This window comes from Salmo salar, chromosome ssa11 (assembly GCF_905237065.1).
Source record: "Salmo salar chromosome ssa11, Ssal_v3.1, whole genome shotgun sequence".
In the NCBI taxonomy this organism is placed as follows: domain Eukaryota; kingdom Metazoa; phylum Chordata; class Actinopteri; order Salmoniformes; family Salmonidae; genus Salmo; species Salmo salar.
Genome location: NC_059452.1, coordinates 5,268,269 through 5,284,233, shown reverse-complemented (window position 1 = coordinate 5,284,233; position 15,965 = coordinate 5,268,269). Strand labels below are relative to the sequence as shown.

Sequence of the window (15,965 nt, the reverse complement as noted above, 5' to 3'; positions counted from 1 at the left end):
TGGTAAAGAAGGGTGACGCGCACGACGCATTTCGTGACAAAAAATGTCTAAATATTCCATTACCGTATTTCGAAGCATGTCAACCGCTGTTTAAAATACATTTTTATGCCATTTTTCTCATAAAAAAGCGATAATATTCCGACCAGGAAAGCGTGTTTAGGTTCAAAGAGAGAGAAAATAAAAACATGGGGTCGACTCGTGCATGCGCCTCCGTCCCATTGTCCTCTGATAGAGCACTTACCAAAAGCGCTAATGTTTTTCAGCCAGTGGCTGGAATTACATCATTCAGCTTTTTCCCGCCTTCTGAGAGCCTATGGGAGCTGTAGGAAGTGTCACGTTACAGCAAAGATCCTCAGTTTTCAATAAACAGAGCCAAGAAGAACAAGAACTTGTCAGACAGGTCACTTCCTGTAAGGAATCTTCTCAGGTTTTTGCCTGCCATATGAGTTCTGTTATACTCACAGACACCATTCAAACAGTTTTAGAAACTTTAGGGTGTTTTCTATCCAAAGCCAATAATTATATGCATATTCTAGTTTCTGGGCAGTAGTAATAACCAGATTAAATCGGGTACGTTTTTTATCCGGCCGTGCAAATACTGCCCCCTACCCCCAACAGGTTAAATAAGAATTTGTTCTTAACCTGTTGGGGGTAGGGGGTAGGAAGTTTGCGGGGGGTATGCTAGTTCTGAACGTCATATGCTAATGTAAAAAGCTGGTTTTTGTTATAAATATGAACTTGATTGAACAAAACATGCATGTATTGTATAACATAATGTCCTAGGGGTGTCATCTGATGAAGATCATCAAAGGTTAGTGCTGCATTTAGCTGCATTTTGGGTTTATGTGACATTATATGCTAGCTTGAAAAATGGGTGTCTGATTATTTCTGGCTGGGTACTCTGCTGACATAATCTAATGTTTTGCTTTTGTTGTAAAGCCTTTTTGAAATCGGACAGTGTGGTTAGATTAACGAGAGTCTTGTCTTTAAAATGGTGTAAAATAGTCATATGTTTGAGAAATTGAAGTAATAGCATTTCTAAGGTATTTGAATAACGCGCCACGGGCCCTAGAGAAGTTAACTGACTTGCTTTGTTAAATAAAGGATAAATAAATATAAAAAAGATCTGTAACTGGGTAAAGGGAGATGTAAGAATTGAATAATCGTAATAGTTTAAAGATCTAATTTAACGGTTACGTTTCATGTTTCACGCATGGCTTTTCTTATAATCATAACAATTTACTTCTTACGATCCTAATGATACCTGATACGTATGCTCAATCTTTTGGCAGCTATCTGGCTCCATATGAATTCCACAAACCCTCGTCACTGCTCAACTCAATAGAGTTAATCATAAACATTCTTCACCATGGAGTTCAGTTTATACCCTACGCATGCAGCTTTTGCCTTCCGGGCTGAACTGCTAAATGTCCATCCACGCTAAACATTGTGTGTGTGGTATTGCAACATGCTGCATATGACTTCCAAACTTCCTAGAGCCTACCGGTTCCTGACCATTTTGAGGTTGCAATCCTTTTGGCAACATCGAAATGGAAGGTGACCAGATTTCCCATAGCCTCAAGTTTTAGTCTGCATTTTCAACCGAGAGAAACATGCACTGCAAAAGGTGCTCATAGTTAGGCTACTCATGCGTCCAGATCCTTTCTAGGTATTAGAAAGGACCCTTTGATTTGTTGACCACCAACCTTTAAAAATACATTGTAACTTTAGAAATGACACAACGAGGAGAAACCAAGGGCAATGCAAACTCCAAATCACTGGGTTGATTTGCAACAATATAGTGTTCGCTTAGGGAACAAAGTTGCATTTAGGAGGACTCACACACCGAAATACTGTTGCTGAAGTGAAAATGTATCTTATATCAAAGTAAAATGCACTCGCTTGTCCGTTTTTCCTGTCGAAACGTTGCGCGTTCTAACTGAACCTCCCCCTTGTAGCGTTTGGTACCGTCCAATGCTCTTTTTGGTCACTCCAGCATCGGATCTAGAGCACAGCACAACATGTTGAAGACCGTATGTGCCTGGTCACAGAACAAAACTTTAACTTTGGCTCGTCGTATCAGATGGGACTAAAGACCAACATACAGCCATGCTATGGATATAGTTATGAGTCCAGTCTTTGTTGATTTGAAGGTTATTCTTTGATATTGCGATAATAACGAAATATTTGCAGCAAATAAGAGAGAAAAAGACAGACCGAGAAAGCGATCAAAGATGCAGGTCTCTGTGGTGCTGTGTAGCATGATAACTTTCTTTCTTCGCAGTCAAGGTAAGTTGCATTTTAACATGTCATCGCGTCTTTAACACGTCTTCGAATCTTAGACCCACTGTTTAATTTTCTTCTGTGTCGTTTTCTTTCAGCTTTCAATTCTAGTCCATTGCTATGAAATACGCATGCGTTTCATAACAACATAAGTTAATGTTTTGCATAGATTTAGACAGAATAATACGGGGAATAACTTGTTTTTATGTGACATGATGCAGCCCTATCAAAATGCAATCTGAATAATGGATCTCATTGCACAAAGACTGATAGGTCTGTCAATCAGGCATCACAGTAGCCTTTTATAGCCTAACAATGTGACAAAACAAACATGCCTAAGGCAAATACATATGTTTTAGGCCACTAGTGAAATAGTGATATTTCCTGCTTGTTTTTGAATTACCAATAAATAGCCTATTGTAGGCTATTGCAGACTTTTTTTCTGCATCCCTCGCATTGTTTACAGTCTGTCCATGTTTTTGTTTGCGGTTTACACATTGCCACTATGCTATACTTGAGCATGGATGAAATCCTTGGCATGGATCTACTCATCCTCGGCACAGGTTTAATTTAACGCGAGTGTGCACGTCTACAACTCGCCTTCGCTTCCGGACAGCCGCTATTTAAAACTGCAGAAGCTTACACGTGCAATCAGCCGCATACCGATCATATGACTGTGGATGTCTGGATGAGGGACATGTTTATCATGTCTCATATTTAACCTTCTACAGAATATAATGTATTTGCATTTATTAGGATTCCCATTAGCTGCTGCGAAGGCGGCAGCTACTCTTCCTGGGGTCCAAACAGGATTAAAACAATTAGGCCTACATCATAAAAAAAACAATTCATTATACAATACATGTATTACGTTATTACGCTATTAGTACAAATGTACAATATAATGTTTACAATACACCAATATTACTGTGTGTGTGTCACAGTCCACATTGTGCCATGAGGTGTTGTGTGTGTTTCCCATAGTCTGTTATGGTCTTGTGGGTTATGTATGGGTGTCTGAACTGTGTGTTAGGTGTTTAAACAGACAGTTCGGTGCTTTCAACACGTCAATACTTCTCACAAAGACAAGTAGTAATGCAGTCAATCTCTCCTCTACTTTGAGCCAGGAGAGATGTACATGCATGTCATTGATTTTAGCTCTTTGTGTACATTTAAGGGGCAGCCGTGCTGCTCTGTTCTGGGCCAACTGTTTGCCATTCTTTGTGGCACTTGACCATATGACTGGGCAGTAGTCCAGGTCTGATAAAATTAGGGCCTGTAGGACATGTTTTGTTGATTGTGATGTCAAGAAATCAGAGCAGCGCTTTATCACGGACAGACCTCCTCCCAATATGTTTTGACCATGTCAGTTTACAATGTAGGGTTACACCAAGCAGTTTAGACTCCTCAACTTGCTCAATTGCCACATTATCCAGTACAATATTTAGTTAAGGTTTAGGTAGGGCTGTCCCTGACTACAAAACATCTTTGTAGACTGAGAGTCGTCTTTTTCTTTGGACCAATCAATTGGTCAAAATTTTCAACAATGTATTTTTCCATCTAGCCACACCCTATGTGTTTTAATAAATAAATTATATGTACTGAGATTGTCTGATGCTTTAATCATGCTGTTTGATTAAATAATTAAAACATACAAATTACACGAGGGAGCCAGAGATCAAGATGGCCTAACCAGAAGAAAAAAAACTATTCCCGGCTGGCATTCGCAGATTCTGACGTTACTGTGCAGTAATAGACTGCACCAGGGGTTGGCAACCTTTTCCATTTGGAGTGCCAAATCATCTTACCATTTCAACCGATCTGCGTACAAGTTGTGATTTTCATATGCATATTCATGCAAAAGTTTAATTTATAATAGTCTTTGTATTTCAAAATCATTATCATGTGGTTAATCTAAATTCTATCCAAATCTACATGAAAATGATACAAATCTATTGCCATTGCCAACTATGTAAAAATATCCTACATAAAGCCAACAAATATAAACATTGCAGCCTGCAGGTAGAAAATATCCTGATAAGAATACATAGCCTATAAATCACATTGGCTATGCATGGCCTGTCTGCAACGAACTTGAAACATTGTATCAACTATCAACTGTGTCCGGCCCGACCGCGCTAGCAAACTTGCCATGTTGTATGAAATGTTCTGGGCCCTCAGAATTTCCCACGCCAGTGAGCTTGGGACAGACACAGCTGTAGGCTATTTTGCAAGGGATAAGACGTTATCAGGTATTTTATGATGTTTTCATTGGATCAGGGCATTACATTTTTCCCTTTCATGCAGAGGGGTAATCGAAAGTGAGAGAGCTGAACATATTTTTCAAATACATTGAGGAACTATTGTCATTCTCAATGGATTCTAAAAACAGACTTTGTTTACTTGCTGTTTGGAGGTAAAGAAAAAATATTTTGAGAAGTTCCATAGCTCATTAGTCAGGGTGAAATACTATCAGACATTCCCAAATGGGCACATTTATAGGCCTACATTTGCACGCCGGCCAGATTGTCTCTCTCCGGAAGGCTTTCTTTGTGCATCTTAGCCACACTCCCCTTCTTTTAGGACCATGGCATCCCCACGGCCTCCTCAATGGATTAGTCCACTGAGACAGGTGCAAATCAGACTGGTGTCAGCCCTAGGTTTAGTGAATGTTTTGTCCCAAATACAATTATTTTACTTTTGGTCATGTAGTGTATATCCAAAACTATGTGGACACCTGCTTGTCAAACATCTCATTCCAAAATCGTGGGCATGAATATGGAGTTGCTCCCCCTTTTTCTGCTACAACAGCCTTCACTCTTCTGGGAAGGCTTTCCACTAGATGTTGGAACATTGCTGTGGGGACTTGCTTTCATTCAGCTATGAGAATTATTGAGGTTGGGCACTGATATTGAAAAACAGCCCCAGACCATTATTCCTCCTCCACCTAAATTTACAGTTGGCACTATGCATTGGGGCAGGTAGCGTTCTCCTGGCATCCGCCGAACCCAGATTTGTCCGTCATACTGCCAGATGGAGAAGCGTGATTAATCAATCCAGAGAACGCGTTTCCACTGCTCCAGAGTCCAATGGTGGCGAGCTTTACACCACTCCAGCCCACGATTGGCATTGCGCACGGTGATCTTAAGCTTGTGTGCAGGTACTCGGCCAAGGAATTGGGTATTCATGAAGCTGCAGACGAAAAGTTATTGTGCAGACGTTGTTTCCAGAGGCAGTTTGGAACTCGATAGTGAGTGTTGGAACCAAGGACAGACAATTTTTACATGCTACGCGCTTCAGCACTCAGCGGTGCCGTTCTGTGAGCTTGTGTGGCCTACCAATTCGCAGCTGAGATGTTGTTGCTCCTAGACGTTTCCTCTTCACAATAACATCTCTTACAGTTGACCGGGGCAGCTCTAGCAGGGCAGAAATTTGACAAACTGACTTGTTGGAAGGGTGGCATCCTATGACAGTGCCATGTTGAACGTCACTGAGCTCTATGTAGATTGCATGGCTGTGTGCTCGATTTTATACACCTGTCAGCAATGGGTGTGGCTGAAATAGCCAAATCCACTAATTTGAAGGGGTGTCCACATACCTTTGTAAAAATAGAGAAAAGTAAGGGGCCACCACGGCTGCCTTGAAGTATGCCAGACACTACCTGGTTTATATTAGAGAGGAATCCATTAAACAACACCTGCTCTTCTGTTATAGGTAACTCTTGATCCACGACATTGTAGAGGATGTAAAGCCATAACACATGTTTTTCCAGCAGCAGACTATGATTGATAATGTCAAAAGCTGCAATGAAGTCTAATAAAACAGCTTCCACATTCTTCTCATTATCAATTTCTTTCAGGCAATCATCAGTCATTTGTGTAAGTGTGAAAGTGCTGAAAGTCAGTTGTTCATTTGTTTACTATGAAAAAGCATTGTATGTGGTCAAAGACAAATACTATTTTTTTTAAAGTTTACTAAGGGTCGGTAGCAGGGTGATTGGTCAGCTGTTTAATTCAGTAAAAGGTAATGGAATTACTTTTGCTTCCGGGCATTTCCATCGAGAAGGAACCTTGAGCACCAACATATGACATTTTGGGGACCATATCAAATTGGGTGTCAAATGAAAGCTAAGAGTCTATTTTTGGGAAATGAAGGCATAGATACATTTTTCAACCATATTCCATCTTAAAAATTAAGTATAATTAAAGGCTTTGTTTTCTAGATAAACAGATGGAAAAGTGGTCTTAGAAAACATCTACCAGAAAAAGTCCTAAAGGTATCAGAAATACTGTAGTTAATTTGCACAATGTCTCTTGTTCACATTCACTTTTAAATCACCAAAAATGAAATTCGCTAGCTCCTACCTATATATGTATAACTTTATGAGCTGGATTGCCTGTCTTTGCAATTCATTTATTTTCGTCTCGCTCATTAGCATATTTAACAAGCAGTCTCCATGGAAATTCGCTATTAATTGTGCTAATTTCGTTAGCATTCTGGTAGACTCCCAATTGTCTTTTTTGCATTTTTTTGGCGCACCCTTGTGAACTAAGCCGATAGTATCATAAATCCCAGGTTGACAGTATGACGATATGAAGATCTGCATACCGCCCAACCATAATTCCGTTACCAAATTAGTAACGAAATTACAAAAGAATCATTAATATAATTACTACAACTCAATTTGCTACGCTGTGAAGTCATAATAGTCACAAACCACACTGCCTCTGTCCTCCCTTCCACTGGCATACTGTTATGGTCAACTCATAACTGTTTTCTTTCTGTCGTCTGGAGTGTTAAATGTCAGTTTGGACAACCCATCCATCTATCTCAAGTTTTTTATTTTTTTTATTTACCTTTATCTAACTAGGTAAGTCAGTTAAGAACAAATTCTTATTTTCAATGACGGCCTAGGAACAATGGGTTAACTGCCTTGTTCAGGGGCAGAACAATAGATTTTTACCTTGTCAGCTCGGGGATTCGATCTTGCAACCTTTCGGTTACTAGTCTAACTCTCTAACCACACTCTTACCACTGGAGCTCCAGCACTTATTGCCACTAACCCATGAGCCCCCTCTCCATTTACTGTAACCAGAATCCTCTCCCACTGAGCACCGATCAACATCGTATGTCCATGGATGTTGAAAAGTAGTTGATATTTGGTCAGTCCACCCTTTTTGACCATTTTAATTGAAAACAAAAATACCTTCTTAGCAAAGATCAATTTCTCAAGCAAGAATTTTGCCTAGGACTGTCTGGAACTGGTCTGAGTGAGGGGCCTAATTGGACGAGCCTAATGGGAGGGATATGGAACCTGAAAACTAGCTGTTATCATAGACGTATGTTTCACAAGTTAGTACAGTGAGTAGAGCACAGTAGATTGTACTGTACAGTGAGTAGAGCAGAGTACAGTTTGTTGTACTGTACTGAACTATACTCTACTGCAGCGGTCCCCAACCTTTTTTGGGCCACGGACCGGTTTAATGTCAGAAAATATTTTCACGGACCGGCCTTTAAGGTGTGGCGGATAAATACACAAATTAAAATGATACGACCGGCATAAAAACGGGTATTTTTTAAATATAATAATAAACGTGAATCCACTGTGTACTCGTATGCAACTTTATTAGCAGCGTCCTCGTAACATCACACCAACAACATAACATGAGTAACATCCTCTCTGCCCCCTAACACTCTCTGGTCGCTATGGTAACGTTTAAACATGCCTTAAAAATAAGATACAACACAAAAACAAATATAAAGTGCATGAAAAATACAACTCACCATAATGCTAAATCAGTGGGAGCCCTGAGCTTGTTTCTCTGCAACGAGACGGTCCCATCTAGGGGTAATGGGAGACAATGACACCCGAAGTGTGTTGCTTATGTCCACTCTACTCCGTAATTTTGTTTTGGTTGCTGTCACTGCAGAAAATCCCACTTCACACAAATAGGATGTCGGAAATGGCAACAGGGTTTTCAGTGCTGTTGTGGCGATCTCAGGGTATTCTGCCGTGACTTTAATCCAGAACCCCGGCAGAGTTGTTGTCTCGAACATACATACTTTTAAGGCCGCCATCATTTGCGATCTCCAGCAGTTGATCTTCTTGCATAGACATGCTGGATTCACCTGGTTTGTTGACAAATGGGTCGCGGATCCATTCCTTGGCAGTTCGTGGGTCTTTTGTGGTTGGGAAGTAGCGCTCAAACTCTTTTAAAAGCAAAGACAGGTGATCGTGCACCAGCTGGGACAATGAAGGCTCGGGCTCAGTCTCTTCCAAAATCCCCGCGACTGTTTGAAACATGTCAAATATACCTCTGTTCACACGCAGTCCCCACAAATCCAACGTATCACGTGACCGAGACAAGCGTCAAGAGTGAGTCATAGACGGATGTAACAGAGGGAATCCGGTCATTTTTTTAAATAAAACATTGTTCAGACTCAGATAATAAATAAAACGGAAATAATGTAAGTTATTTATTCTTTCTCTGCGGCCCAGTACCAAATGACCCACGGACCGGTACCGGTCCGCGGCCCGGAGGTTGGGGACCGCTGCTCTACTGTACTGAATTCTACTGTACCCTACTGTACTGTACCCTCCTTTGCTGTGCTGTATTGTACTGTGCTCTGCTGCGCATTGATGTCCAAACTTGTGAAACATGAAGAGACTGACATTCATATCCATAATTATGCATTTCTGTGTAGTACAGATCAGGGACGCATGATGTAATTCCATTACCGGGTGTAAATCGACTTCACTTACTGTAGTTCAAAAAACAAAATAGATTATTTCAAACTCAAGGTGCCATGTCATCGCTGACAACCCATTGTTTCTGCAGACATCTTTGAATCTTAATTCTGAGCAGCACTCATATTTGCCATCGCTTCAATCTAAGCCTACAGTAGTGTTTCCCAAACTGTGTCCTCGTGACCCTAAGGGATGCACATTTGTTTTTGCCCTAGCACTACACAAATAATCAACTAATCATCAAGCTTTGATAATTTGAATAACAATGCTTTTCTTTCATAATTTGGTCAGCTATGCATAGATGTGAGAGTTTGTTGGCATGTCATGCCTAAATTTGCTAATCTTGCCAATGAAAAAGTCATTAAAGTAGTTAGAAATTTTACAGGGTTTTGTGATGATCAGCCTCAATGGTTGGAGCTTAGTTTGCTTTTTCCCCCAAATTTCATTTAAGGTGCTCCAAAGTTTTTACTATCATTCTTTATATAATTTATCTTTGTTTTAATAGTACACTTTTTTTTGGTCCAGTTTAGTCACATGATTTCTCAATTTATAGTACGTATGCCAAATCGGCTGTGCAGCCCCTATCAACCATACCCTTTTTTTTATTCTTCATCTATCCACAGGGATTTAGCAGTTTTTACAATAATTTTGTTAATGGGTGCATGCTTATTAGTCAATGGAAGAAGTGTCAAGGGTGGCGTTTTGTCCTCTTCATACACAACAGACCAGTAAATATTCTTTAAACCTTGAACATAGGAATCACTACAGAACCTTTAGTATGATATCTTATACACTATTTTTGGCCCAGCTTTTGGAACTTTGGTTTTCCTAGATATAGCTACTATATTATGATCACTACATCCGATGGGTGTGGATACTGCTTTAGAGCAGATTTCTGCAGCATTAGTAAAGATGTGATCAATACATGTGGATGATATCATTCCTGTGCTGTTTGTAAGTACCCTAGTAGGTTGACAGGTAGCAGGCACTGGTTACAGTTCAAAGCTTTTTCTTGGGTGGGCAGCTTGTTGAAAGCCAGTCAATATTTAGGTCACCCAGAAAGTATACCTCTCTGTTGATATCACATGCATTATCAAGCATTTTACACCTATTATCCAGATACTGACTGTTAGCACTAGGTGGTCTATAGCAGCTTCCCACAAGAATGGGCTTTAGGTGAGGCAGGTGAACCTGTAGCCATATTACTTCAACAGCATTTGACACTAGATCATCTCTAAGCGTTACTAGAATATGACTGAATATATATTTGTGTGTATATACAGTGGTTCTTCCTTTAAAAGTTATGAGCTTATGCTCCGACCGTTTGTGGTAGATGGTGGCATTCTGTAATTGCACCACACTATCACAAGGGGGAGTTAGAACGCGGTAGTCTAAACTACCGCGTTCTTTTCAGTCTGAGAGTCTCTCCTCTGGCAATAGAGTCCTGCACTAGGCAACAACAACAAAAACTGACGGTGGTCCTGGAGTTAAGAGAGAACTTGGGTCAATACAATGGGGGAATTACACTTGACATGTGGACTGACGATTTTCCCAAAAATAGGCATGGTGGTATTTTGGTTTCTCTCCCTCTAAAAACAGAAAAAAATCATTCGAAATAACCAACTGGCTTTATTTAAAAATTTGTAAGATTGTCTCACCCTATGTTCAAGAATGGCCCTTTTCCCTTTATTCAGATTACAATTGCTCACTTTCGGTTATCTCCAAAATATTGTTATTTTTTTTAAACTAGCCATAGAAAGTTGGTTGCAATTTCAGTAAAAAAAATTAAAGTAAGGAACTTGTCTGTCGGCTCTGTATTAGAGACCAAAATTGGTTGAAGAAAATTGTGATGAATAAAAATATATACCAGCGTCTCTTGCGTGAGTCATTTTCCTTTCATAATGCATCCTTATTTCCAAAGCGGTTTTATTATTAACCTTGCATTATAATTATATAAAAGCTTCTTAGGTATTCTCACAGACCAGATTTGCCCTAATGAAAAATTCCCCTTAGATATTAATTTAGAATCCTCCAATCCTCTAAATTGTATTATTGGCAGAGAGTCACGTCATTGGCGGAGAGTCATGCGGCATTGGCAGAGTTGAAGAGGGCGAGGAACGAGATGGAGTCACAATCCATGCCAGACAAACATGCAGATGTTTATTTCAACTACATTTTAGTTGCAACAAGTTCGATCGGGTTTAAATCAGGAGACCTGCATGAAGAGATTTTTCTCTTCTTCTAGATATAGTGTAGGCCTACCGTAGGCGACATGAGTCTCACTAGTGTTGAGTAATTTGCTGTTCAAAGTGTTGTAGGTTTTTTATTTAACCTTTATTTTACTGCATAAAGGTCTACTTACTCTGCTGGCATCTTGATCCAGTTCATGCCCTCATTTTCAATGCAAACCATAACAAATTACTATGGGAATAAATGGAAGAGGCTAGTGGCAGGGGGAAAAGTAAGGGACTTCTCTGTCAGTCCTGGAGGCCTTTTGAAAACATGTTTTCACAAGGGCTATTAGCAGGACAATAGACACGATGTGGTCCCAAAAACACCTCTCTGACATAGGGTCCAGCATATCTCTTGATGTCACTGAATGTCTCGCCAGCTCTGATCCATGCCTCTGTCTGCTGTACACAAGTTCTTTGTTTGTCAGACGAATCATTGGGTTGAAACTACAGAATAGTACAAAACAAGAGAACACACATGGTTAATGTATTTAATGAAGCTGCCAGTTGAGGACTTGTGAGCCATCTGTTTCTCAAACTAGACACTCTAATGTACTTGTCATCTTTCCCAGTTGTGCACCGGGGCCTCCCACTCCTCTTTCTATTCTGGTTAGAGACAGTTTGTGCTCTAACCAGGGAGTAGTACACAGCGTTGTATGAGATCTTCAGTTTCTTGGCAATTTCTTTCATGGAATAGCCATCGTTTCTCAGAACAAGAATAGACTGACGAGGTTCAGAAGAAAGTTCTTTGTTGCTGGCCATTTTGAGCCTGTAATTTAACCCACAAATGGTGATGCTCCAGATACTCAACTAGTCTAAAGAAGGCCAGTTTTATTACTTCTTTAATCAGGACAACAGTTTTAAGCTGTGCTAACATAATTGCAAAAGGGTTTTCTAATGATCAATTAGCCTTTTAAAATGATAAACTTGGATACAACGTGCCATTGGAACACAGGAGTGATGGTTGCTGATAATGGGCCTCTGTACGCCTATGTAGATATTCCATTAAAAGTCAGCCGTTTCCAGATACAATAGTCATTTACTACTTTAACAATGTCTACACTGTATTTCTGATCAATTTAATGTTATTTTAAATGGGCAAAAATTAGTTTTTCTTTCAAAAACAAGGACATTTCTAAGTGACCTGAAACTTTGAAGTCAGAAGTTTACATACACCTTAGCCAAATACATTTAAACTCAGTTTTTCACAATTCCTGACATGTATTTCTTTCCTCACATTCCCAGTTGGTCAGAAGTTTACATACACTCAATTAGTATTTGGTAGCATTGCCTTTAAATTGTTTAACTTGGGTCAAATGTTTCAGGTAGCCTTCCACACACTTCCCACAATAATTTGGGGGAATTTTGGCCCATTCCTCCTGACTGAGCTGGTGTAACTGAGTCAGGTTTGTAGGCCTACCTTGCTCACACATGCTTTTTCAGTTCTGCCCACACATTTTCTATAGGATTGAGGTCAGGGCTTTGTGATGGCCACTCCAATACCTTGACTTTGTTGTCCTTAAGCCATTTTGCCACAACTTTGGAAGTATGCTTGAGGTCATTGTCCATTAGAAAGACCCATTTGCGACCAAGCTTTAACTTCCTGACTGATGTCTTGACATGCTGCTTCAATATATCCACATGATTTTCAATTCCTCATAACGCAATCTATTTTGTGAAGTGCACCAGTCCCTCCTGCAGCAAAGCACCCCCACAACATGATGCTGCCACCCCTGTGCTTCACGGTTGGGATGGTGTTCTTCGGCTTGCAAGCCTCCCTCTTTATCCTCCAAACATAACGATGGTCATTATGGCCAAACAGTTATATTTTTGTTTCATCAGACCAGAGGACATTTCTCCAAAAAGTGCGATATTTGTCCACATGTGCAGTTGCAAACCGTAGTCTGGCTTGTTTATGTCGGTTTTGGAGCAGTGGCTTCTTCCTTGCTGAGCGGCCTTTCAGGTTATGTCGATATAGGAGTCATTTTACTGTGGATATCGATACTTTTGTACCCATTTCCTCCAGCATCTTCACAAGGTCCTTTGCTGCTGTTCTGGGATTGATTTGCACTTTTCACACCAAAGTACCTTCATCTCTAAATCAAATCAAATCAAATGTTTTTATATAGCCCTTCTTACATCAGCTGATATCTCAAAGTGCTGTACAGAAACCCAGCCTAAAACCCCAAACAGCAAGCAATGCAGGTGTAGAAGCACGGTGGCTAGGAAAAACTCCCTAGAAAGGCCAAAACCTAGGAAGAAAACTAGAGAGGAACCAGGCTTTGAGAGGTGGCCAGTCCTCTTCTGGCTGTGCCGGGTGGAGATTATAACAGAACAGGCCAAGATGTTCAAATGTTCATAAATGACCAGCATGGTCAAATAATAATAATCACAGTAGTTGTCGAGGGTGCAACAAGTCAGCACCCTCGACAACAAGTCAGCATCTCTAGGAGACAGAACACGTCTCCTTCCTGAACGGTATGACGGCTGTGTGGTCCCATGGGTCAAAATCTAAAGTAACAGTCAGTATCTGGTTTGGCCAAACAGCTGCATTAACCTCTTGACGTTACCCTAGGATAGGGGGCGCCACAGCGCATTTTGGAAAAAATTCGTGCCCATTTTCAACGGCCTACTAATCAGACTCAGAAGCTAGGATATGCATATAATTAATACCTGTGGATAGAAAACACCCTAAAGTTTCTAAAACTGTTTCAATGGTGTCTGTGAGTATAACAGAACTCATATGGCAGTCAAAACCCCGAGACCGATTGAACCAGGAAGTGGAATTCTGAATTGTGGACTCAACTTCACGTCGTCGCCTATAATTCACACCGTGAGATATCGTTTATTGAGCACTTCCTATTGCTTCCACAAGATGTCGCCAGTCTTTACAAAGTGTTTTGATCCTTCTACTGTCGAAACTCAGTGAATGAGACGCGTTGGAAATTGGTCACAGCGGGAGGGCCATCACCATTATGACGTCGGCGGCCCTGTCTACCCCCACCTTTGGAAACGTTTTGAAACACATTGAAATCGTCCCCCTCGAATCTTATTGGCTCTCTTGTTGAAACAGGCTCTGAAGATTTATGTTATACAAAGTTTGACATGTTTGAACGAACCTAAATGTGAAAAAAAAATATTATTTCGAAACCACTGTGGCGCGCAAGGCAGATTAGTTGGATACGCCCTTCGGACGCACTAACATCAGCAAGCTAATGGAACATAAAGGATGGACTTTTTCGACCGAAAATACATCTGTTGTGGACCTGGGATTCCTGGAAGTGCTTTCTGATGAAGACAACTAAAGGTAAGGGATTATTGACAATATTATACAACATTAGATGTGATATGCGATTGTTCCAAGATGGCGCCGAGCTGTATTTACTAGCTCATTTTCTGAGTATCGCATCCCCTTTTATCGCTAAGTGTGATTACCCAGTAAAGTTATTTTAAAATCTGGTATGACAGGTGCTTTCAAGAGATATTCATCTATAAATCTTAGAATGACAATATTACATTTTAAACATGTTTTCGAATAGTAATTCAGTAAATTGTAGCACTGTTTCATCGGATGCTTTTGACGGGAAAATAGTTAGTCAACGTCAGACGCCGATGTAAAATGCTGTTTTCATATATAAATATGAACTTTATTGAACAAAAGAATGCATGCATTGTGTAACATGATGTCCTAGGTGTGTCATCTGATGAAGTTTGTAAAAGGTTAGTGCTGCATTTAGCTGTTTTTTGGTTATTTGTGATGCATGTGTTTGGTCGGAAAATGGCTATGTGGCTGCTTTTTACGATGGACTCCTCTAACATAATCTAATGATTTGCTTTTCCTGTTAAACCTTTTTGAAATCGGACGACGTGGGTCGATTCAGGAGAGGTGTATCTATAAAACGAAAAAAAATAAAAAGTAATTCTTTTTTTTCTAATTATAAAATTTTGTTATGCTAATGGCGATATGATTTTTCGCTGGATTTTGATCCCGCTGACGGGATGAGACGCTGAAGAGGTTTTAAGTACTGTAGTGCATCTCCTCCTCATGGACTGACCAGATTTGCCAGTTCTTGCTGTGAGATGTTACCCCACTCTCCCACCAAGGCACCTGCAAGTTCTCGGACATTTCTGGGGGGAATGGCCCTAGCCCTCACCCTCTGATCCAACAGGTCCCAGGCGTTCTCAATGGGATTGAGATCCCGGCTCTTCGCTGGAAATGGCAGAACACTGACATTCCTGTCTTGCACGCACAGAACGAGCAGTATGGCTGGTGGCATTCTCATGCTGGAGGGTCATGTCAGGATGAGCCTGCAGGAAGGGTACCACATAAGGGAGGAGGATGTCTCCCCTGTAACGCACAGCGTTGAGATTGCCTGCAATGACAACCATCTCAGTCCGATGATGCTGTGACACACCGCCCCAGACCATGACGGACCCTCCACCTTCAAATTGATCCCACTCCAGAGTACAGGCTTCTGTGTAATGCTCATTTCTTCGACGATAAACGCAAATCCGACCATCACCCCCGGTGAGACAAAACCGCGACTCGTCAGTGAAGAGCACTTTTTTGCCAGTCCTGTCTTTTCCAGCGACAGTGGGTTTGTGCCCATAGGCAACGTTGTTGCCTGTGATGTCTGGTGAGGACCTGCCTTACAACAGGCCTACAAGCCCTCAGTCCAGCCTCTCTCCACCTATTGCGGACA

At 40.8% G+C, this 15,965-nt stretch overlaps 1 protein-coding gene across 1 annotated transcript in view; it reads left to right on the top strand.

The window, feature by feature from the left end:
• Positions 1 to 1,985: 1,985 nt before the first annotated feature.
• LOC106561901 (low-density lipoprotein receptor-related protein 4-like) overlaps positions 1,986 to 15,965 on the top strand; it is a 281,986-nt gene continuing 268,006 nt past the window's right edge. The window contains 1 exon segment of the mRNA XM_014126232.2: positions 1,986 to 2,289. Within this exon segment, the coding sequence (XP_013981707.2) occupies positions 2,235 to 2,289 (55 nt within the window). The 5' untranslated portion in view covers positions 1,986 to 2,234.